Source organism: Pinus tabuliformis, chromosome Q (genome assembly GCF_031772625.1).
Source record: "Pinus tabuliformis cultivar Carrire ecotype Pingquan chromosome Q, CPIR1, whole genome shotgun sequence".
In the NCBI taxonomy this organism is placed as follows: domain Eukaryota; kingdom Viridiplantae; phylum Streptophyta; class Pinopsida; order Pinales; family Pinaceae; genus Pinus; species Pinus tabuliformis.
Genome location: NC_142296.1, coordinates 1,000,488,775 through 1,000,515,052, shown reverse-complemented (window position 1 = coordinate 1,000,515,052; position 26,278 = coordinate 1,000,488,775). Strand labels below are relative to the sequence as shown.

General features: G+C 38.6%; 1 protein-coding gene across 2 annotated transcripts in view; it reads right to left on the bottom strand.

Moving 5' to 3' along the window:
- Positions 1 to 1,708: 1,708 nt before the first annotated feature.
- The window catches only part of ATG2 (autophagy 2), a 98,779-nt gene continuing 74,209 nt past the window's right edge, over positions 1,709 to 26,278 (bottom strand). The window contains exons 12-15 of one of the 2 annotated variants that reach the window (XR_016249447.1): positions 2,741 to 2,937; positions 2,552 to 2,647; positions 2,363 to 2,459; positions 1,709 to 2,213 (exon numbers count right to left, since the gene is read on the bottom strand). Coding sequence is in view for 1 of the 2 variants with exons in the window: in XM_089385652.1 (XP_089241778.1) it covers positions 2,566 to 2,647; positions 2,741 to 2,937 (279 nt within the window). In the remaining variant the exon portion in view is untranslated. Of the gene's footprint in view, positions 2,214 to 2,362; positions 2,460 to 2,546; positions 2,648 to 2,740; positions 2,938 to 26,278 lie in introns of those variants that run through there. The other variant, XM_089385652.1, reaches the window with a different exon arrangement.

Here is a 26,278-nt window from a genome sequence, read left to right as displayed (position 1 = left end):
AAGTCGAGACATCTCTAGGAACCAACCTCGAGCTCGACCTAAGGGAGGATCTAAAGCAAAAGCCTTCGTGAAGCAAAGAGCAAGGCAGGGATACCTTTCTCTCCCAATGGCAAGAGAAATGACCACAAGGCAAAAAGGGTGGATGCTGAACTCTACCTAGATGATGGGTTGTGGAATAATCTGCTTATATCTCATGATGCACCTGAGAAACGAGGTCTAGACTCTCTCCAACGTAGTCCAATATGTCTACAACAAGCTTGGTCCCATAACGAACTGTGGGTCTAATAATTGCCTCCATGAGATAGAGTTTACTCGAGATATCCAACACAACCAAAAATAATACTTGAAAAAAAAAACGATTTATGGCCTCATCTCTTTGTGGTGGTTTTCTAGGTTGTCATCCTTTCCACTGTTTGTCGTGCACTCTGAGGAACACACCCTACAGCAAGATCCAACAGCCACCATTCCGGTAATCCCAATATTAATATATCAACTACAAACCCTCAAAGCAAACAGGTTTATAGTAAAAAAAAAAGATGAAACATTTTCTCCATTTCCAATTTCAATAGAAAAACAACCAACATGGGCTTAAACACGTAATAAATGCTGCCTCATCAACAGATTTTCTGGAAGCAGTCACTGTTCACACCAAACACCATACAGTAGCATGTCAACAACCCACTAAAAATTGTGGTTTGCATTGCCTCATACTCTAGAGCGGTTAATGTCCTAATCTCTCCATGAAGCCATTGCTGTCCCAAAAGCTCCATTTTAATCGTGGCCCATTCCACCTGTTAGAAATGCAAGTGTGAAATATATTCAAAAAACTAAGAAACTGCCTTTGGAGAGCCCATAAGCCAAGCAACAAGGAATAGGCTGTGTATTCTAGTGAGCTGTAATGCAACAGGTAAAATTACAACCATTGCTCAATCTCTATGCCAGCCTTGAGTGCAACACATGGAGTTATTTATAATGTCTTAATGAAATTGAATTATCTTATTTATAACTGTCACAGTTATTCTATTATCCTTGAATACTATTGCACATTTCAGATATATACACAATGTGGCCTCTTTACCCTCAAAACCCTCTTTACCAAATCAACATTATAATAATAATAATTTACCAGATCAACATTATAATAATAATAATCTAATTTGAAGGTCATGGCCAAGTCAGACACCAAATTTCTGTATGAGACCACCCCTTGTTTGTAGGACAAAGGACCCACTTCTGCGCAATGATTAGACTGCTAAACTCTACAGAGATGTAAATACTCAAACCCCTCTGGATTTGTACATGTAACCTCTTAAGAGGAAACACATGCTCTTAAACACCCTCTGGATTTAAACATGTAACCTCTTAAGAGGAAACACATGCTCTTAACCACCCTCTGGATTTAAACATGTAACCTCTTAAGAGGAAACACATGCTCTTAAGACTTAACCATTAGGTCCACTCTAGCTGTTCAACAATAACTTTTTTAATGTAACATTACTCCTGTTCAAAGATATATAAGGATTTTAAAAGTTCACTAAGACATGACAGCAGAAGAAATTATTGTCAAAAGGTTATCTGAGACATCCATTGCCAATCATTTTCCAACACCTTTCAGGCTCCAGTGCTATTTTGCTTTTTATCCTTCACGCACGCAGCCTCCAGATTAACACAATGTCAACATATAAACCATCATATATTGTTGAGAACATAGCATAAAATTATTACACATTCGCAAAAAATAAATTGATGCACATGATGATTAGGCATACAGAAGTATGCCAAATGTGAAAAGAGACACAGTCACACCATTTCCCAGCAATAGCCGTTTTGCAGAAAAACTTACATACTGTAGGATTTCCTCACATGTAAGCAGAAAAAAAGCAGAAAACAAAGAATGAGCTTTTCCTTCTGAAATGAGAAGGAACTTTACAGCATAATACAAGGAGAATGTTATGACTCGGTGCAAACTTTCTATAACAATTGACAATCTCCAAAATTACATGTTACAGAAAAGGTAACTTCAATTGTGATCCACTTCTTGGACCACCAACAAATGGACTACTGATGCAGAAAAGCCTTTCCGCAGGCCAGAACTAGAAGCTGCTAACAAGAAGCTTTTTTTACAATCACTATAACATTACATGAACATCAGTAGTCTGTGCCTTTTTTTATTTTGAATCTTTCCAAAGAATTGAATGGGAAGAACTGTACAGCTGCACATAAGAATTTATTCCATTAAAGATGAACATAACAGAATGGCACTGATTATTTGTAAAAGACGGTTGTTATGACTAGATGGTTTATAAGCTAGAACATAGGGTCTAAAAGGAACCAGGAGGAGAAAAGTCTAATGAAATATTACCTTAATGTAAAGTAAATTGGGAAAACAAAAGCTCTCCAATTGAATATATTGCACAGAAAACTGATTTCTCCACAAACCATAGAGGTCTTTTCAATCTCTGGAAGGGGAAAAAATTAGAAAGTCATCAGAATGCTTACATAAAAATTTTAACCAAGGAAAGACAACAAACTTGAGGATTTTGAAAAATACCTCCACGCATTGGCTCAAATGTCGTCAGTCAATATTAGAACAGGAAATTTTCCATAGTGCTTCTCCTCAGATTCTTTCTTATGGTCATGATCGAGACTACAGCCGAGAAAAAAACATCAGGATAAAAGTCTCAAACTTCCACTGAAATTTAAACTCAGCCTACCCTCTTTTATTCACCAGAAATTATACCTGTTTCTTACTCCCAAAAGAGCGCGATGTACAGCACCAGCAGCAGCAGATGCCGGTGCAAGAGCAGCTGATGGTGCAGCTTGAACGGCAGTTAGAAGTGCATGCCCTGCACCTTCCCCACGGACATACGACTTTATTGGATTGCCTATAAGAGAAGTAGCTGTCCTCTCCAATCCACGAGTAAGGCTTTCACAGGCCTGTCATATTCAATAAATTAGCTCCAGAGTATTTAACATTCTCTTGCCCTTACAGAAGGCCATCATAAAATCCATGATAACAGAAAAATAAACACAAAGAACAGAAAGTTACGGGATAAAGATATCAACAAAGTACCATATGCATTGTAATACACGCTAAGTCACAGTGTTGAGCAAATTTAATGGTTGAATTTTTGAGTTTGTTGTTTTTAAAGAGATTTTTTAAGTTAGTCGAGGTTCACTGATCCTAAATGCCAAAACAGATCGGACACTTTCAAATCTAATCTAAAGATGAATTCAATAATTAAAAACGCTGAACCCTGGCATCAAGCCCAGTTAAATTCGTCCTAAAGCCATTTTTCCTGATTTATAAAGAAAAAAATCGCCTAGGTAAACCATAACCCTAATCTCCCTGACTGACTTGACTTCCCATGTTACTTCTCTCCTTCGTGCTGCCTCTGATGACATATCCACACTCCAACTTTTGTTCCATGAATTGCACACACGCTGGACAGTGGAGCAAAATTCCACAACTTGCACAATAAACTGTAACCCAACACATCACACAACAGACAGAAGCCCAGGCCCAATTCATTGCACAATAGACTGAAGCCATGAGTTTATTCCCCAACATTGAGTTTGGGGGGCCAAAAGGTTTCAAAGAAAAGTAGAAAGCGACTGGTACAAGCTATATTACAGCTCAAGGACATAGAATGCCACTGTTACGCACCCCCGAAAGATGGGAACAAGCCATATAACATGACCTCATAAGCAATGTTGTCAAAGGGTACTGTTACCCTTCCTTTCAGGAAGGGTACCCTGAAAAAATTTGGCAACATACTAGGGGTAATCTATGATCTAGTTGCATTCTGATTTTTGGGCACTTTCTTGTTTCCCAAGGCAGTTCACATTGTTCGAGGCATCTCACAGATATCAAGGCGTTGGTCACACGGCCCAAGGTAGTTTTGGGGCTATTCATGGACACTTGGACCTTTCCTATGCATGCCATGTGGAAGATCCTTGAGCGTTGTCCTATTTGTCACTTTATGAGTTGATTTGTTCTTATTTTAAGGGCCAATTTGCACCTACAGCACTTGTGGCATCCATTGGGATAATTTGATGATGTGGGCAGCTTGACTTGGATGATTTAGGTAATGTGTCAATCCCTTGTTGCACCCTAGATGATGTGGGCATAGCTTGGTTGAAGTATCTTGAAGAGTAAGCAAGCTAGGGTGGAGATTGACTTCATTATATTTGAGGTGAATTGGCTCTATGGGGGTTTTATAGCCCAAATTTTGACTTGTAGAAGCATCTTCCATGCTTCAGAAGTGCCTTGAACCAAGGGATGACGATGGGCCTTCGTTTAGAGCATTAATTGGAGGTGTTTGACCATTATATCACTTAAATTTTGGAGTCGTTAGCATGATGTCGACCCCTTTGATGGAGAATTGCCACACTTTCATGAGGTCATTGCACTTGAAAGGGAGGAATGTTGGAGTTTTTTCACTAGGAAGTTACTTCACCATGCTTTAACAATTGACCATGGACTATGCACATCGACTATGGACCATTCTTGGGGCATCTTCAATCGAGTGTTGACCACTTGCACCATTCAAGGAGCCTTTGGAGGCTAGGCATTGGCATCTTGGACAATTTGTTCTCTTCTTGGGTGGTTTGAGGGTTTTACTCATCAAATCATTGTACATGTCGCTTAACCACTTTATTTTTATGTTGTAATAGTTTTCTTGATTTTAGTAGTTCGTTGGATTTAGTTTTCTTAGGCTAGATCTAAGGAATTAAATCAAATAATGTTATTTTATTGTAAGGGGAGTAGATATCACTATATAAATAAAGGAGAGCTTCCTCATTTGTACTCATGCTTGGATTGTGAGAGCACTCATCTCCTTGGAGTTTAATGGAAATACCTTTGTGGGAGCAATTTTGTCTTTTAACTTTTAAGTGCTTATCTGTGTGGTGAATGTTTTTGACTCCGAAGTTATTCTTTCTTGGTTATTTCTTGTACATCGTTAAAGGCATTATTGTGATTGTTCAAGACTTACCATAAGGCTACAAATATCAATCCATTTGAAGGGCAACTTTATCAATTGGAGGGAGGATGTCTAGAGGCTCTTCTCACACACTCTCCCTTTGTTGGTTTGCAGTAAAATTAATCCCCCTTGCTAGGACATACTCAAAAGTTCCTAGGCAAGGGTTTTTCACTCCTAACTTGCACGAAAAGCAGAAACGTTTCGAAACAAGTACGTTTAGAAATGTCACCTCCCAAAATTGGAAACGCCTGCCGAAACATCATATATGTATATATAAAAATATATATATAAATAAATAAGTGAATAACACATTCTCTTGCAAGAAAAAAGGGAATAAGATCCTTGGATGACAATTTAAAAGGAAAAACAAGTCTATATTAACCCTAATCAATGATTACATGATGGTCGAGTTTCGGCCAAGTTTCAAAGTTTCGAGTACGGGTATGGCCCAAAACGCCAGGTTCTTTGAAGTTCTGTGCAACATAGTTTCACTCTACTTCACGCCATAGTCAATCTTGTGGTTGAAGGCTTTCCCCTCGAAGGGATCCCTTCTAGTAGGGGTCATGACTTCATGATTTTCATTGATTAGCCCAAGAGTTAATTTAAATATTAGATTCTAATCTCTTGCCCCAATCCATAAGCATCGAGCAACAAACTTAAGAGGCGTGTCTTTCATAATCTCATCTTGCCATTTGATTCCTCTTGAATCCATAATCCTAATAGGATAATGGCATTGATCTTCATATCCCTCCATCACCTTTTTTCTCCTTTTTACAAAAAAACCCTACAAATATCCAATAATAAGTTTCACTAGGCCTACCATTGACATCAAGCCCCCATTGAATAGGAGGACAATCAACCTAAACCCAGAGGACAAGTTATTGAGGTGACAATGGGTGACCTTCCTAAAGGTTCCCCTTGGATTTTCCATTATGGATTGGGCTTTTATCACACAAGTACAATTTGGGCGATAGTGGGTACCATACACAAGCATCCATCCATCCCAACGAAATGTGGACATGGGGTCCAACTATCGCCTTCCTCCTCGAACTTGATTATGTTTCTCCTTGGGTACCTCCCATCCAACCTAGTCAAATCTGGGCATAGGGTCCAGTTGTGGCCTTTCTTCCTTGATCTTGGTTGTGATTTCCCCTTAGGTACCTAGGGAGGTGCCCAAAGGGATAATGAATGTAATGCAGCCATAATAAGGAAATAGGCCAATTGTGTAAATAAAAGGAACAATATAATAATGAGTAGTTTGCATATACCCCTAGGGAATACTCATGAGAAACTATAAATATATAAAGATCATTTTATCATTGTATTGAATATGTATTGGATTGTATTGTGTTATAGCAAGCATGGCTTGTGAAGTGATTCCTTCCATAAGGAGTATTTGATGGCATCACCCTACCTTAAGGATTCTTCTCTCCATATTCTTGTGTTGTTCATAATGAATGTATGGATATATTTGAAGTAGGGTATATTTTTGAAGTTTATGAATATATTCTTTGTTTGATATACCGAATTTTACCATATACAACTTGGAAAAATAAGAACCCTCCTAGTTAGCTCTACACCGTAGATGATCTTGACAAAGCCTACACATTACACTAATAGAAGCTAGCCACTCATGTGACTGGTCCCAAAACTGAAAAACTTCTTGGGCTTGATATTAGAGAGCTCCACAATGACGTCGAAGATTAGGTTAAAATTTATCAATATGTGGACACTTCTATAGCAATAAAATTGGCTCAATAGATTGAGGCCACAAATTATATTGTTTATTATCCACCATACTCTGATATTGACAAAGCCAAGGCCCACATTGTTTATTTTGCACCTTCCACAATCAAAATTACTCCTAAAGATGTAGAAGAACAATGTTTATTTTTCGTTTGCTTTCAATGTAACAAGTAGTAGTTTAAAGGGCATAAATGAGCATCTAAGTCACATGACACGAGGACACGAGACACGGAGGACACGTAAATACGAGTATTCAATACGAAACGCAACGACCTAGAAACAGGACACGAGGGACACGTTTTATATATATTTAATAAATATATATATATATATACATACCGAAATATAGTTTTATATCCATATTAAATTGCAGGTTGCAGCTTATCTAATCAAATTAAAATATAATTACTTCTCAAAGGTCATAGTTCACTTTAAAAAAATAAATAGAATCAAAATTTACTATTTAGAAATTAGAATGTGATATGCTTGGTCTTGATTCTTGAATATTCAATGTTCATTGTTCATGTACAACTTACAAGCACATAAGAAAATAACTAAAGTCTAATCCTATTGATTTCCTCTGCCCCTCTTGCGAGAAAATGCCACAGCTTTCCCTTTCCCTCTAGATGTAGATGCTGGTGCTGGTGGAGTTAGCAGTGGAGTTTGCTATGCTCTAGAAGCTGAAGAACTAGAAGTAGGAGCTATAGGAGGTAGGCCACGTCCTCTACTGGTGTCAGGGGTAGCCCGGGCAGGTGGTGTCACCTGGAAACATTACAATCTCCCAATCCTGAAATCCTGAAAAACTGATAAGTCTGCTGCATTTTGAATGAAATCTAAAATTCTAATTTCTCCATATGAAATCCAATGAGGCCGGAACCACTCTCAAACATCCTGAGTCATTTCATGGTAATGTTAAAAATTTAAGTAAAAGAATTTAACATTACCATGAATAGCATATCAATACTAGGGCCTAGACTTGATCATTAAGCTGCCCCACTCAAAAATTATTTGTTTCTTTCAAAAAAAATTGCAGCTTATGCAGGCAACGTTTTCTATCAATGGAATACGCATTTTTCAGATGCAGGACATGACGAAAACCGGCGAATACGTTTTACATTTTACAGGACACGATGAAAAAAGTTTTCAACACGTTTTAGGGCCATTTTCATGTCCGACACGTAAAATACGGGACATGGGACCTTGGAGGACGTGTCCTGTGACTTAGAGCATAGAGCAACCCAACTTCTTCAGTCTCAAAGATAACCAAGAAGTGGAAGAGGAGCACTGTAGTGTGATGGGGTAATTTTAACCTAGGATTTCCTGTAGCAGTAATCATTTTTTCTAGTACAATAGTTAATTTAATAGCTTGCCAATCTGTCTTTTTTCCATTTTCAATGATACAGGAAGTAAAGTACCATTCAACAATTCAACCTTTTTTTTTGGAAAATAACAATACAGTATATTTGACAGAAACATTATTCAACAATATTCAAACCCAGCAATGCAAAATTATGAGCACGTAATCCACTCCAATTACTTCAATTACACCATGATAAAGCCATGAATCCACCGAATCTAACCAGAGATTACAGACTTGAAGTAAATAAATCTATGAGGCCTATGTACCAGATTTCCAAGCCAACCTTGGTCTCAATCTCCTTGCTATTGCCAGACAAATCAATCCTCTTATCTGACCAAACTCTGCCTATCCGGCTGCAAGACAACAACAAATGATAGATGAACACCCTTGCTAGCCTGTTCAGTCCAAGTTTGGATGACATCGGGATCTATCTTCCTGCCACAGACTCACTGATATCACAACATAGATCATGAGTCACAGATGCCCATGAGCTGGCCTCTTTTTTTTGCTTTCCTAGGAAACAATTTTTCTAAACCACTATGGACTCGATCTCTTACTCGCTGGTCATTTCAGATATAGTTTGCTTCAGGGAATTAGGGTGTGAATTGTCCAGAACTGTGGAAGCCCGAATTTTTCTATGCTTTATGCCCTTATAAGGTCTGAAATTTGAAATAGTTCAGGATAAACCCTCGCATGGGACTCTAGCTTAATAGATAGTTCGTTGAGCTGGGCCTGGACTCCCTTTGTAGATCAGTACCAAGACACTTCAGAATCAATGGAAATAATCTTCGCTATCCCTTAGATTTTTGTCCCTGTGCCCAAACAGAAGTACAGGAAATTCCGCTACCTTCAGATGTTAGAACACAATTACAGGAAAATATCGCTGTCCTATATGACATTTATTGTGCCAAGATCAAGAACCAAAAACCCTAACAAAATTCATTGTCTTCCAATAGTTTTCCTGTGCCCGGAACAAAGATCAATCCAACAAAGAATTTCACTCCTCCTGCACAAAATAGTCCTGTGCCAAAATAGAGAGAAAAAGAGAATAGTGTCAACTAGGGTGGAATCTTTAACCACTAAAATTGACAAGAAGAAAGGGGTCTTAAAACCCTCAAAGTTAATGCTCAAGAAACAAATGAAATTGATCCACGATGATGCTCCAAAATGAATTAAACGTTCTTCTATTTATAGATTTCCTAGAGGGGTCTCTTCTTTTTAAAAGATTGAGTAAACTTTACACCAAACCCCAATTTTGGGTTTCTTCACTCAGCTGCCCCAAAAGTTGCCTAGACATACAGTATTTTGGGGTTTTCCCCTTTGTGAACAACTATACCCTATGGGGATTGATAGGCTATTTCATCCCTTGGACAATTAATTTCTCAGGAACATTACAGTCCCCCCTTCCCGACATTGTTTGTCCTCAAGCAATGACAAGTTCATTGTGACTTCTTTAATTTCTTCCTTTAGAGCATGTTTTATGGTTTTCATCGTTCCTTTTATCGCTCCATCAACGAACTCTATATTTTCTGGTGGTAATTGACTATCAGTGAAAACAATATTATGGGCTGTAGAATTAACATTATCATTTGCACGTTTTTTGACACATTTCAGCTTCATTTTTCCCAATTTGCCATGCCACAGAAGTCTTGTTCTGAATCACTTCACTTGGTTGGCAAGTTTGAAAGGGTTTCTAGCACCCAACATTTTTGTCTATCTTACCAGACTGGGTGAAAGTCACTGAGCCATTAATACCCCTCCAGTGGGAACATTCTTGGTTCCAATCCCAAATGTGAAAGTATCACTAATTTGAGACAGACTTGGCTTCTAAATCTCCAGATTTGGTCCAAACCTTTTCCACTTTATCATCCCCCTTATTGGAAACAAAAGACAATTTTACAGACTGGACAAGATCACTATTTTCAACAGAAAGCCCATCAACATTCAAAAGGGGCAAACAACTCTGCAAATGATTATCCTCTTTTATCTGTTGCAGGAGATATATTATCATATTCTAATGAGATTCCAACTTCTAAACTGACCTCCATTGCTTCGGCCTTGCCTTTGTCTTTTCCAAGCTCTTCTGTCTCTTTCGCAGGCACTTCTATAGTCACATTATAAACCTCTTGCCCAAGTTTTTGTGCTTCCCAAATAACATTCTCTTCAGGAATATCCGATTGTGACACTTCCACCATAGTTTGGTTAGTGCTATGACCTGAGTCAGGTATTGGCATAGACTGTTGTCCACCTGAAGAAGGCATGGTGCTGTCTTCCCTTCATCCTGCACTTTGATACCAACAAAGGTATTATCTTCTTTAACATTCCTTCCAAATTCTAGATTCATTTGATTAGTGTGCTTGTTGTCGGACTCTGACTTGGACTCTGATGCCTGTTGTGATGTACCAATCATAGGCCGGTCTGCTGGCAGTGGAGATTGAGTAGGGCCTTGAATGGAGGTGGCCCCAAAGTTACATCCATCAGTTTCATCCCCAGCATAAGAAAAAAGAAGAATGTCTTTTCCTTCTGGGGATGAAGAAGCTTTGATCAGGTTTTCAATGTCTTTTTTGGTAAAAGGGATATTATTAATGCATCTCTTCCTTCATTTTCTTGGTCTTCACAACCCTCAACAGAAGATAGAATTTCAAGATCATGAGACACTTGACTTCCAATTCCTTGCACATCCACAAGATGATTTTGAGTCACATCACTAATAGCTTCCAAGCACTTCTCCAGACCGTTTTCACCTGGGCTGCCTGTTACATCATGGACAAGTTTCTCCACAGGATTGACCAATGAAACATTCTGATTTTGATCATCTTGAAAGCAAACAGGGCTGACAGATTCACCAACTTGAGTTTCAGCATTTTTATGTTGCATTACTGGAGTGCTCCCCTTTTCAACAGTTAATTTTATGTCAGATGAAGTATGATCAATGTGGATAGATGGTGCATTAGACGCTACTATATGGGAGGAATCAAGCCCCAAGGTCATCACCAGCCCCTCTGAATCTTTAACCTGATTGTCTGACTCGGCACCTACAGTTGTTAATCCTTTGCTCCAAGTTCTAATTAAGTTTTCACCCGAACAGTTTTCTTCAATTTTTGGGCCATTTTCTTTCTGCTCATGGTCATTTTCTTGTAAAGGCACACTAGTTTCCTGTAGAAGTTTATCACTGCCCAGCGTGCTTTCCATACCTCCATTCTTTGCTTGCTCATCATCACAGGCCTGTAAAAGACTCTCAGGTAATGCCTCAACGAAATGTTTCCGTCCACCATGCTCATGACCTTCCTCCCATGAAGAATCTGGAATTCCTTGCTTTTCTAATAACATAATGTCCTTGCAAGAAACATAAATGGCATGCTTCTCTGCATTACACTGACTAATTTCAGCCCTCATCAAATATGATATTTGTTTTAGTTCCCCAATATTTTGTTGGTTAACTATTTCAAGATCAGTATGATCCCAAACGTTACTATTTTTTGTACTCTGCAATGGATATGGCATGTCTTGGATTTTGTCTGGCATATCAACCTCTGTACAAGTGTCTGCAACATGTTATTTTGTCTGTCATCCTTGGTTCCTGAACATCAACCTCCATAAAAGTGTTTGTGGCGAGTTGTTCCATATTTTTGTCAGTGACTTCTTCTGATGGAATTCTTGCCATTCCTTGAATGTCAACCTCCATTGAAGGGTTTGCATCCCACTGTTCTGTGTTTTCAACTTTCATTTTAGCTAATATAAATTACGACGTTCCCTGAAAGTCCGTCGGTGGAACCTCTGCATGTAGAACCATTGCAGTCTCAGTGATTCTATCCAATAGTGATTCTAAGATCCCTTGTGCTTCTATTGATTCATGTGACTTCTGAGAAGCCTGTGAAGAATCCTCAAAGCTACTATTCTCAATATGTTCATCCACCAATGGTCTTGGACATCCTTGCAAGTTAGCTATCACAGCATCCTTCCCAGCAGCATAGTTTCCTGTGTTTTCATTGCAGTTCTCATCCAATGAGGATGTTGATGGTTCTTGCATTTCTGATAAGAAAGCATCCTGCTAAGTAGCCTCTGTTGCACATTTCCCTGCATGGTCTTCATTTATTTCTCCCAATATTGGATCTGGCTGATCGCATACCTTCTCTTTCGGGGGATACAGCCATGTCCATGCTTTCGTCTTTGCTTCAACCTTTCTTATACCATGTTTTTCAAGCTTGGGCTTATGATCAATATCGTTTCACTTTTTTCCTTGCCACTATTCCCAAAGTCATTCCATTTCATTTTTCTTAGTTGTTGCGGCATTTTGTTAAATTCTTCTAATCTTTTGTTCCATTCGTGCAGCCTATTGGTATTTTCCACTTGATGCTCTTCCATCTTCCTCAAAGTCTCTGCTTGTTGTGTTGGACATTGGATAAACCAACGCTCCCCGTGTGTTTCGCGACATGGACTAACCGCCTCTCATGGATCCTTATCTTTGGCGATGCAATAGTTGACTACACCTACGGGTTTTGGTCTTATGGCAATCGTGAATCCCAACAAGTGGTATCAGAGCGAAGGTCACGAGTTCGATACACACTCGGCTCGTGTTGGGGAGGAGATTGTTGGACATTGGATAAACCAATGCTCCCGGTGTGTTTCGCGACATGGACTAACTGCCTCTCGTGGATCCTTATCTTTGGCGATGCAATCGTTGACTAACATGTGAGGGTTTTGGTCTACTGGCAATTGTGATTCCCAACACACCTTTGCCAAAAAATTGCTTCCAATGGTTCCACTTTTAATTACCATCCAAGCTGGCAGAAATTTTGCTAAATAGCACTATAATAGGGTAATTTTTCCCTAGGGTTTCCTATAGCACTAATCCTTTTTTCTAGTACAATAGTTAATTTAATACGCTTGCCAATCTGTCTTTTTTCCTTTTTCAATGATACAGGAAGTAATGCACCATTCAACAATTCAACTTCTTTTTTTTTAAATAAAAATACACTATATTTGACAGAGAAATATTATTCAATAATATTCAAACCCAGCGATGCAAAATTATGAGCACATAATCCACTCCAAGAACTTCAATTCCACCATGATAAAACTATGAATCCACTGAATCTAACCAAAGATTACAGACTTGAAGTAAATAAATCTGCAAGGCCTATGTACCAAATTTCCGAGCCAACTATGTAGTATGGTCTCAGTCTCCTTGCTATTGCCTGACCAAGCAACCCTCTTATCTGACCAAACTTTGCCTATCTTGCAGCAAGACAACAACAAATGATAGACGAACACCCTCGCTAGTCTGTTCAATTTGCATTTGGATGACCTCAAGGTCTCTCTGTCTGCCACAAACTCTCACTCATATCACAGCACAAATCATGAGTCACGGATGCCCACAGGCCGGCCTCTTTTTTTCAACTTGCCCGGGAAACAATTTTTCTAATCCACTATGGACTCAATATCTTACTCGTTGGTCATTTCAGATAGAGTCTGCTTCAGGGAATTAGAGTGTGAATTGTCTAGAACTGTGAAAGCCGATTTTTTCTCTATTTTATGCCCTCAGGAGCTCCGAATTACTTTAGGGGAAACCCTCACTTGGGACTCTAGCTTAATGGATAGTTCATTGAGCTGAGCCCGGACTTCCTTTGTAGATCAATACCAAGACACTTCAAAATCAATGGAAATAGTATTTGTTGTCCCTTAGAATTTTGTCCCTAGGCCCAAACAAAAGTACGGGAAATTTCGTTGCCCTCAAATCCCAGAACGAAACTACAAGAAAACCTCGCTCTCCTAGATGTTGTTTATTGTGCCAAGATCAAGAACCAAAAACCCTAACAAAATTCATTGTCTTCCATAGTTTTCCTTGTTCAGAAATCTAGGGAAAAATGATTAGGTTTTCCTTTAGCTTGATTTCTCTTACTTTGACAAGTTCTTGTGATATTAATTAGTCCTTCTTTATTATATTAGAGTTCTTTCCATCACCAAGACAAATGCCAAACACAAAGATCACAAAGAAGGCCACCAGAGATAAGAACATCCAATGCCAAAACCCCTAACAAGGGGAAAACCCAGTCAAACTCTTCCTTGGTAGATTCAAATCAAAGTGAGACAACCAAGACCAATACAACGACCTCCTCCACTCCATCAAGTCAGCCTCTGCAATCTTCAATCAACATCAACGAAATTCAAGGTCAAAGTCTTCATGATAAAGATCTCTTCTCTTCAAAAAATTTCGGTCTGTAATATTTTCGTCCTGCAACTTTCCTCAACTTTGCATGAGTGACAATGGATAGAAACTCGTTCTCCTTTTCTCACCAATGGTCTCTCTTTCCTTCGTTAGCCTTCTTATTCTTCACATCGTCTAAATTGCAGATTCAGCGAGTGATCATTATGCCACAAGGTTGGAGTGCTTCTTCTATATATAGTGGTTGTACCTCTTTCATGAGGCCGGCTAGACAAATGTTGAGACCGACTTGATATGCTGGAGGTCGACTTGACAGCGACTAGAGGCCAACTTGATGGTGGAGGAGTTTTTAATGAAATAAATAAATTTCCTTGACATAATGAGACCAAGAAGGGTCTAAAGTAAAATAATAATGATAATGACTCAATACATAATCCTAGAAGCCTACAATGGAGGCTTGACCTATTTGACCATGAACCAAGCATGAAACCCATGCTTTAATAAGTTAATTTCTTTTGAATATTAAAAAATTATTTTGCTTTCTTTTGATCAATACGATTATGAAGATCGACAATAGTTACATTCTTCAACACTTCCTCTTAACTAAGGAGGTATTCATAATTACATATATATATATAGGTACATGGAAGATCTCAAAAATGATATGCTCTACGAAGAGTTTCAGCACACACAGTGCTACAGATTAGATACTTGACCATGGTATCTAACCAGGTGGGACTAAGGTATGTTCTAAGCTTTAGCCATTCTAGGTACCATCAAGCTTTAGCTCTAACACCAACCCAGGGGTCTAGGTGTGTATCCAAGGTCAAAGTTCCAAGACCAACGCAACCCTCCCTACTTCTGGATCTAGACATCATCATAGGTCGGCAAAAGTCCTCCCAAGCATCTTATCGCCCCAAGATGCTTCATGTCTCCCTATCAACTAAACCGGATATATCCACCAATTCAAGCATGCTTCAAACATTCAACCTTCTTATGGAAAGATCATGTACAATCACAATGCCAATTAGCAACAAAATTTCAATTATATATATATATATATATATACAAGTTAACACAAACCTCTGGGATTTTCAAATATTTTGATGTTGCTTTGGTCAACATCATAACATCTTCAACAACACCCAACTCAGCCTCAACACTTTTTTCAAAAACATCCATGTTTTGTTCACAACTTTATCGATCATGAATAACCATTGATAGTGCTTCAACTATTCTCTGATTTCAAAAATCCTCATTGCCTTTTTCATCAAGTCATTCACTTTTCTTTAAGCTCCCTCTCAACTAGGGAGATATACACTTTCCTTTATCCAAGGACAAGTCCATCAACTATCTTATTCTTCTAGGCATACAGGCTCTACCTTTTGCATCAATAATTCATCGGAGAATTTAGATCTTCCAAAAGTTCGTCATTCCTCCACATGGTAACAGGACCATCTATCGAACTTTGATGTCATCGAGGTTCTCACAACTCCCTCTTTCCATCATGCTCCACATCATCATCAAATTATCATCAAATATGAGGTAAGCATCTTCATCATCTTGAAGACTATGTACCTGTAAACCAACAAGTACAACCAAACACAAATATATATGTACAAGAGCATGAAGTCAAGCATGTCATTATAATAGGAGCATAATAAATCAAATTTTAGACATTCAAGGCTAGTTAGGTTTTATAATAAGTCAAGAGTTTCATCCATTAGACTTCTTGCAACAATTTCGTCACAAACCCTAAATCATATCAATAATTGAAAACATTATACTTCTAGGGTTTCATTATCATGCCCTAGAATATCAATCTCTACTAGGGTTTTGTTACAAACCCTAGATTTCAAAAACTAAATCATGAATATCAACAATCAAATTAGCATATCGGCATTTCATCTCTAGGGTTCCATTATTATTTCCTAGAAAAATATCATTCTCATACTAGGGTTTTATCATAAACCCTAGATACAATCATCAGACTCCAAAATTAGATATACAACAAAATTTTGACCAAGTTAGGGTTTCAATTATATGGAAGCACATACACCCAGAGATCCATTTCTAGGGTTTTATATTGATTATTACAAGGGTTTTGTCATAAACCCTAATCTACGAAACCCTAAGAAAACTAGGGTCTCTAGATATCACAAAAAACCCTAAAAGGTTAGGGTTTTATAACATCAACAAGTCATAAACATTAAGAGTAAAATTTCATTTCTAGATTTTATCAACAAACCCTAAGTAGACTTAGGGTTTCAATGTCAACATACACTAAGCATCAAGAGGCTACGGATTTATAGTGAACCCTAAAGGTTAGGGTTTCACCAAAAATGATCAAACAAGAGATAGTATGACAAGGGTAGATTCAATCTAATGATTAATCACCTTAACAAGAATCCTTATGATTCAAAACCATAAACACAAGAAAGTTAGTAATACAAGGCAAATTTCACAGTGATTTTTATGAAGAAATTTTTCTACAAATTGTATGATTTTAGACATACCTGCAATTACTCTTTTTACAAACATTATGGGGTTTCCCTTATTGAAGTGCTTCCTCTGAATTTAGCCATAATTTTTATGCATGTAAAAACTCATTGAAGTGCTTCCTCTGAATTTAGCCATAATTTTTATGCATGTAAAAACTCATTAACCAGTACAACGAAGCAAAATATATGATACCAAAAGAATGATCTCAATTTGTCAATCTAGGGTTTCTAAGCAACAATGGAGGATGGAATACTAGGGTTTCCAAGTACAAACTCTTGATCTAAAAATCAAAATATCTTCTACTTCAATCATCACTAGGGTTTGCTATATACCTTAGATTACCTACAAACCCTTACAATTACATACCTTTGACTTTGATGTTCCATTGAGCTTCTTTCCCTTTGCAAACTAAAGCCAATTGTTAGATAATTAAAACATAGAGAATAACATTATTACTTACTTGATTTAGGTGATTTCTTTCACCATAGAGAAGACTTTCAAGAAAAGTTGTTGAATGTTGATCCAAATGTTAAAAGCTTTCTTTGATCGTATAAAAGGCTTTCAAGAAAAGTTGTTGCAAGAATTTCTTCAAAGATTGTTCTTCTCAACTTCTGGATAAAGCATGATGTGAAAGTTGCTACAAGTATATAAAATCTTCCTTTCTCTATCTTTAATAACTTGATATTCTTCAGCGTGTTACAATTGCTAAAGGCCTTGTCTAGACTTGTTGCATAGAATTTTAGATCCCTTTTGAGACTATTTGAGGTCTTAATTTTATACAGAGGTTCATTTAGATTCACAAGGGACTTGGCTAGGTCTAGGCTTGTAGATTAAACTTCAAAACCTATCTTAATATCTTCCATCTAAGTCGGCTTTTTATATCATTGTTTAGGCTCATACAATATAAATATACTAATTCTCGCCTTATTGCATAGTACTCACAGCGCTTTCTTGTAGTGATTGTAGCTTCGACCTATAAACCTTTCTTAGTTGCTTGTCTAGTCCTCAAGTGATATTGTATTCCTTGATGTGATTACCCATAAAGATATACTTCGGATTTCTGAGATTACATAATTTTTGGACTACTATCCATGCCCAGGACTGCAGTAGGAGTCTCGGCTCCTTTTTAAGATAATTGTAACCTTATGATAGGCCTTCCAATAAAGCCTTTAATACTTTCAACGAATTAAGTTTTTGGATTGTTTCAAGTGGAGATACGTTGTCGGCCTTTGAAGAACTCAGTCACTGAGTTATGTATTCAAGGAGGTGGCACAATATTTTGAATTTTTGAAGATGCACAGAATTTGGATCCTTTTGAAGCAAATTAAGAATGATGCCCAGGACTTCGATCTTTAGCTCAAGGAGCTCGACCTTGAGGGAGTTGTCTTCTCATCTATTTGAATCTATGAAACAGTGTTGTTATTCTCTTGTACTTATTCTGACCTATTGATTGTGTAGAGGACTTATTGATGTGCCCAAATTTTGCTTTTGTCTCTTTTAGGAGCTCCGTCCTAGATGACTTAGCTTCCTCTTCTTGTCTTGAGACCTTAGTGACCTTCTTACTGCCCTGATGCAAAAGAACCAAAGTCTGATACCATGTTGACAAGTCTAGGACAGAATGATTAGGTTTTCCTTTAGCTTGATTTCTCTTACTTTGAGAAGTTCTTGTGATATTATTTAGTTCGTCTTTATTATATTAGAGTTCTTTACATCTTCAAGACAAATGCCAAACAAGAAGATTACAAAGTAGGACACTAGAGATAGGCACACAGTCAGGGCCAAAACCCCTAACAAGGGAAAATCCCAGTCAAGCTCTTCCTTAGTAGATTCAAATCAAAGTGAGAAAACCAAGACCAATACAACAACCTCCTCCACTCCATCAAGTCAGCGTCTTCAATCTTCAATCAACATCAACAAAATTCAAGGTCAAAGTCTTCATGGTAGAGATCTATTTCTTCCTTCTACTTCAGAAATTTTTGGCCTGCAATATTTTCATCCTACAACTTTCCTCAACTTTGCATGAGTGACAATGGATAGAAACTTGTTCTCCTTTTCTCGACAATGGTCTCTTTCCCTTCGTTAGCCTTCTTATTCTCTAAATCGTCTAAAATGCAAATTTAGTGAGTGATCATTATGCCACAAGGTCGAAGTGCTTCTTCTATATATATAGTGGTTGTACCTCCTTCATGAGGACTATTAGACAAATGTTGAGGCCAATTTGACATCTACTAGAGACCAACTTGATGGTGGAGGACTTTTACATGAAATAATTTTCTTTCCTTGACATAATGAGCCCAGGAAGGGTCTAAAGTAAAATAATAATGACAATAAACATAATCCTAGAAGCCTACAATTGAGGCTTCACCTACTTGAACATTGACCAAGCATGAAACCAATGTTTTAATAAGTTAATTTTTTTAATAATAAAAAAAAATTCTTACTTTTGATCAATACGATTATGTGTTGATTTTGGGTAGTATCGGATGTGCTCTAGCCTTGAAATGTGTTGGAGAGGCTAAGGCACAAGATATCTCCAAGACCCAGAAATCGTTTGGAGAAATTCCACCCAAATGAGGAGTTATTAAAATAATTAATATTTTTAATGGGTTCCTAAGTCTAAACTTAGGAAAATAAAAATATTAATGAGTATTAATAAAGATAAGGGTGAGAAGCTTCTAAGAGATGAGGATCAACTCTGTTTTAATCTTAGCCGTTGATTAGAGACTTAATCTCGGTGATTGATTCATCAACAGGAAAAGTATAAGAGAAGACTTGAGGATCATTTGGAGACACACTGGTAGATACTCAGTATCCCAAGGAAAATCGATTCTCAAAGAGAAGGAGATCGATTTTAGAGGGAGAATTGCAGGGTGGAGGAAGAGGAGGGCATCAACAGCAATCAGTGACCAAGAGGAGGTGATGCAAGGGCATTGAGAGACAGCGCAGAGGGAGACACGGTACAGGGGAGACGTAGGCTGACGCAAAACCACGCAGAGCTAAGTTGCACGAAACGGGGAAACGGGTACGAGTTTCCGAAACGGGAAGCGATACGAAACGCGACCTCCCCAAATTTTGGAAACGGGGAAACGCGAATATATATATATAGAGAGAGAGAAAATATTTAAATATATATATGTGTGTGTGTGTGTGTGTGCAATCATAAAGCATAAATGATACATTATAATTTATTACACTTAAACATTACGATTTAATTTACATCACATTTACTCATGAATGATCACATAATGAAAATAAAAATATCGGAATATCCAAAAGCAACCTTTATTAGATATCCAAATCTCAAAATCAGCCTTTATTTATATTAATATATGAGGCTGCAAGTACAATAAAGACTATAAGGTTGCAAGAGAGAGATCCAAATCAGGATTTTCTGCATCCACATCCCATTTTTTAGAGGGACCACTGTTGTATTGGGAGTCTCCTTCTACATAGCCGAACGACCTTAGTGCTCTTGATTAAATACACGTTTCATACCCTAGTACCCTACATGATCTTGATTATTGGGAGTTTCCCCTGCATAGAGGGCTTGGTTTTCTTGATTAAATACAAGTTCCATACCCTAGTACATGATAAAATCCAATGGAAACATTGCAATCCCCCCAATCCTGAAATCCTGAAAAACAAATAAGTCTGCTGGATTTTGAATGAGATCTAAAATTCTACTTTCTCCATATGAAATCCAATGAGGGCGAAACCACTCTCAAACATCCTGAGTCATTTCATGGTAATGTTAAAAATTTAAGTAAAAGGATGAAAATGAAAAATAAAGGAGAATATCACTTTTACTTTAAAAATTTAACATTACCATGAACTGCATATCAACACTAGGGCAAAAATTCACTTTTATAACTTTAGACACCCATCTAGAAAATTTAAAAACAAATTTGAAAAAAAAAATTAAAAAAAAAACACAATTCAATTGGGAAACGCGGGCTGTACGGCAGGGAAACGCGTTTCCGGCCGTACTACCACGTTTCCGCTTCGGGAAACGTGGCAGTACGGCCGAAAACGCGTTTCCTGGCCGTACCAAACGCGTTTCCGCGTTTTGTCCCAGTTTCCAGCCGGAAACGGGCCCCCCCCCCACGTTTCCTGCAACATAGACGCAGAGTGACGCAGAACCATGCAGAAGTGGGAGAAGGGTCTCTAGGGTGTCAGAAAGTTTCCAAGGGAAAGTCTCAGGCGTTTTCTCTCAGTTTCTCTATAAAATCATTCCTTGTAAAGCGATTGTTGTTGAAGATTAATAAAACCCTCATCTGCTGCACCGGTTTTCCCACATTGGGTTTTTCCAAGGACAATTGTCCCAAAACAATTGTGTTGATGTTATTGGTTCTTGTGCATGTATATCGATGTTATTTTCTCTCTGTAATTACGTGATAATTGCAGTAGAATTTATTTTAATGTTTGCTAAAGGGATTTCGTAAATAACTTATTATGAAGAATAAGTAGGTGAAATAAATTAGTTGTTGCAGTAGAATTTCAGGTTAGAAATTTTCACATGCTATCAGAGCAGAATTCCAGCGACAAGAGAGAAGAATCGACTATGGGTCAGGAGCATGACGCAGAGACATCAACTCAAAGGGACTCAAGAAGAAAGCACGAGGGACATGGATCACGATAATTCTATGTTAGCTTCCAGATTGGAAGAAGAAGTCGCTTGCCTAGCAAGCTTTGCCTCCTCTGAGGTTTGGTATATAGATAGTGGAGCTTCCTGGCATATGATAGGAAGATTATCTAAACAATGTTATGGATCACAAAAGTCTAAATTCCTTAATATGATAGGAATTCAAGAATTTTTTTGAAATTATCAAGAAGAAAGGATGAATTTTCAGATCACCATGGGAAATAAGTCAAAGTGTACCCTCGTAGGAAGAGGTATTGTAGTCTTTCAAACCAAAGCAGGAGAGCGGCTTCGAGCAACCAATGTGCTGCATGTGCCAGGATTGGGGATGAACTTACTCATCGTATATTAACTTCAAAATAAGGGCTATGATATTTTCTTCATTAAGGAGAAAGTATATGGCAAACACCCGAGTTGGAAAAGGAAGGCCCAGATTGAAATCAGAAGTAACAGGTTGTATAGATTACAACTAGAATCTCCAATGGCGCTGATAGGCAGCAATGGAGATAAAGATTTGAATAGAACATGGCATAGAAGGATGGGACATTTACACCATGGGGCTCTGAGAATTCTCAGAAAAATAATATCAGGTGTTCCAGAATTAAGTATTGAACGAGATGACGTATGCAGAGGGTGTGCTCTAGGCAAGTATGCCAAAGCAGTGTTTTCCAGAAGTAACAATAGAGCTCGGGGTGTTCTAAGATTGATACACAGACATTTGTGGACCTATGTCCCCAAAATCTCTAAGTGGTGCCGAATACTTCGTCACCTTCATCGATGACCATTCCAGGAAGGACTTGGATCTACATTCTGAAAACCAAGGATGAGGTTTTTGGTCAATTCAAATAGTTCAAGGCTCTAGTAGAGAATCTGACAGGAAAGAAGATAAAAGTGTTGCGCTCAAACAATGGTGGAGAGTATGTTGACAAGGACTTCACCGACTTTTGCGCTAGGGAAGGCATCAGAAGAGAGTGGACAGCTCCCTACAATCCGAAGTAGAATGAAGTAGCAGAAAGGAAAAACGGGACTATTGTGGAAGCAACTAGGGCAATGTTGTATGATCAGGATATGCCCAAATTCCTGTGGGTAGAAGCATGCAGCATGGCAGTTTATGTCCAGAACAGGACTCCACACTGGGAATTGGGCAAAATCACTCCGGTAAGGGTCTTCACTGGGAAGAAACTTGAAGTCAGTGATTTCAGGATATTTGGAAGTTTGGCGTATTGTCGTATACCCGAAGAAAAGAGAAAGAAATTAGATCAAACAACTAAGAAAGGATACCTTATGGGATGTAGCGAGAATGATAAGGCATATAGAGTCTATCTTCCAGGGAGTAGGAAGGTAGTACTTTGGCGGGATGTAAAGTTCATGGAAGACAGAGCTTTCAGGAAATCCCAAGAAATGCCTTCCAAGGAGCAGTCAAAAGACGATCCATCAGTCCAACCACTTCGACCAGCAGAAACTAGTACCAGCAATTCTCCTAAATCCAAAGCTTCAGAATAGGAGGAATCTCAGGAAGAGGAAGAGCTGATAGATGTACCCACTTCCAGTGGAAGAACGAACCGAGAACTCTGACAAATTCTACGGGATGCAGAGGACTTCATTGGTGCACCCAGAAAAGATAAAAGGGAGCGAAGACAGCCAGACAAATACCAGGCCCTGGTAGCTCAGGTTGGGGAACCCTCTAGATTTCAGGAGGCCATCCAGCATCAATACTATGGTGGAGGAATATAGTTCTATAATGGTCAATGATGTCTGGAAGTGGTACCTAGGCCTCAGGACAGGTCAGTGTAGGTTCGAGATGGATCTACAAGGTCAAATATGTTGCAGAAGGCAATGTGGAGAAATACAAAGCCAGGTTTGTGGTTAAGGGGTATGCTCAGAAGAAAGGGATAGACTACGAAGAAACCTTCGCTCAAGTAGCCAGGTATACTTCTATTAGAACCGTGATATCCCTTGCAACACAAATGGGGAGGGAGATTCACCAGATGGATGTCAAGACGGCGTTCTTGAACGGGGTGATAGAAGAAGTATACATTGAACAACCAGAGGATTTTGAGACACATGAGAAGAAATCTCATGTATGCAGATTAAAGAAAGCCTTGCATGGGCTTAAATAGGCACCTAGAGTATGGTACAGTCGAATTGATGGCTACTTGCAGAAGATGGGGTTCGTCAAGAGTGATGTAGATCCAAATCTCTACTATCTTATCGTAGAGAATGAGCCTCTAATCTTGGTGTTATATGTGGATGATCTTTTCTTGACAAGATCATCCAAGCTCATCAAAGACTGCAAGAAGAACGTAGCCATAGAATTTGACATGAAGGATTTGGGACAGATGCATTATTTCCTGGAGTTGGAAGTTTGGCAGCAGAAGGGTGAGATCTTCCTTGGAAAAGGGAGATATGCTACAAAGACCTTGAAGAGATTGAAGATGCAGGGTTGTAGACCTATGGCTACTCCAATGATCACCAATTAGAAGAAGATTGATGCATCAGAAGATAAATATGTTGATCCCACCTTGTACAGGCAGCGTATAGGGTCCCTGATGTATCTAGTCAATATCAGGCCAGACATTTGTTACGCTGTCACCCTCAGTCAATTCATGGGAACCCAAGAGGGCACACTTGGCAACAGCCAAACATGTTCTCAGGTATATAAAAAGAACAGTCGAACATGGACTATTGTACACCCAAGGCAATGACATCAGGCTGAGTGAGTTCACTGACGCAGATTGGGCTGGAAGTTCAGTAGATCAGAAAACTACAATTGGTTATTGTTTCAACATTGGATCAAGAATGACCTCCTGGTGTAGTAGAAAACAGAAATCCTTGGCTTTGAGCTCAGCTGAAGCAGAATATACGGCACCTAGCACAGCTTCATGCAAAGCCATATGGCTTAGGAAATTGCTTGTGAATCTATTCAAGAGAAGGATGGAAGCGACCAGGATTTTGTGTGATAACCAGAGTTGCATCAAGCTCTCTGAGAATTTAGTATTTCATGATCAGTCGAAGCCCATTGATATCAAGTGTCACTTTGTCAGAGGCTGTGCTCAACGAGGGGCAGTACAGTTGAGGTACACTCCTACAGGAGAACAGGTGGCAGACATCCTCATCAAGGCTCTAGGAAGAACATACTTTGTTTATTTTAGGGAGAAGATGGGGATGGTGAAGAATCCATTTCAGTAGCACAAATGGATAAGTACCAGGAGTTGCAGTGCAGCAGTTAGCAATGGCAATGCTTTGGGCAGTATGATGCAGCATGTTAAGAGGGAGCTGTAGTTCAGATGTAGCAGTGGCAGTGTCATGGGAAGCAGTACATGAAGCAACAGTGTAGTGAATGTGGGGCAGTAGGCCAAACATCAACACAGAGGACCGATGCAGAGGATCAGTGGGATGCTTCTATGGTGAAGCGTTGCTAGAGCACATTCCTCGCTAAGAGGGAGTGTTGATTTTGGGTGGCATCGAATGTGCTCTAGCCTTGAAATTTGGTGGAGAGGCTAAGGCACATGAGATCTCCAAGACCCAAAAATCGTTTGGAGAAATTCCACCCAGATGAGGAGCTATTAAAATAATTAATATTTTTAAAGGGTTCCTAAGTCTAAACTTAGGAAAATAAAAATATTAATAGGTATTAATAAAGATAAGGCTGAGAAGCTTCTAAGAGATAAGGATCAAGTCTGTTTTAATCTTAGCCGTTGATTAGAGACTTAATCTCGGTCATTGATTCGTCAATGGGAAAAGTATAAGAGAAGACTTGAAGATCATTTGGAGAAACATCGGCAAATACTCAGTTTCCCAAGGAAAATCGATTCTCAAAGAGAAGGAGATCGATTTCAGGGGGGAGTTGCAGGGTAGAGGAAGAGGAGGGCACGCAGGGGCATTGAGAGACAGCGTAGAGGTAGACGCAATCCAGGGGAGACACAACCCTCACGCACACTGACGCAAAATAACGCAGAGTGACGCAAAAGTGATGCAGAAGTGGGGAGAAGGGTCTCCAGGGTGTCAAAAAGTTTTCAGGGGAAAGTCTCAAGTGTTTTCTTTCAATTTATCTGTAAAATCATTCCTTGTAAAGCGATTGTTATCAAAGATTAATAAAACCCTCATCTGCTACACCAGTTTTCCCACATTCGGTTTTTCCGAGGACAATTGTCCAAAAACAACTGTATTGATGTGATTGGTTCTTGTGCATGTATATCGTTGTTATCTTCTCTGTGTAATTATGGGATAACTGCAGTAGAATTTATTTTAATGTTTGTTGAAGGGATATCGTAAATAACTTATTATGAAGAATAAGTAGGTAAAATAAATCAATTGTTGCAGTAGAATTTCGAGTTAGAAATTTTCACATTATGAAGACCGACACTAGTTACATTCTTCAACATTCATGTGCCCAGAACAAAGATGAATCCAACAAAGAATTTTGCTCCTCCTACAGAAAATAGTCTTGTGCCAAAATAGAGAGAAAAAGAGAATGGTGTCAACTAGGGTGGAATCTTTCACCATTGAAATTAACAAGAGAAAAGGGGTCTTTAAACCCTCAGAGCTAATGCTCAAGAAACAAATGAAATTGATCCACAATGATGCTCCAAAATGAATTCAGCTTTCTTTTATTTATATATTTCTAATAGGGGTCTCTTATTTTTAAATGATTGAGTAAACTTTACTCCAAACCCCAATTTTGGGTTTCTTCCCCAACTGGCCCAAAACTAGCCCTGACATTGGGTATTTTGGGGTTTTCCCTTTATGGAGGACTATAGCCTATGGGGATTGATAGGTTATTTTGTCCTTTGGACAATTAGCTTCTCGAGAACATTGCAAGCACCTAACAAAAATAGAGCCTATTTCCCATTGAGGAAGTAGAGTGGGTTGGACAAGAG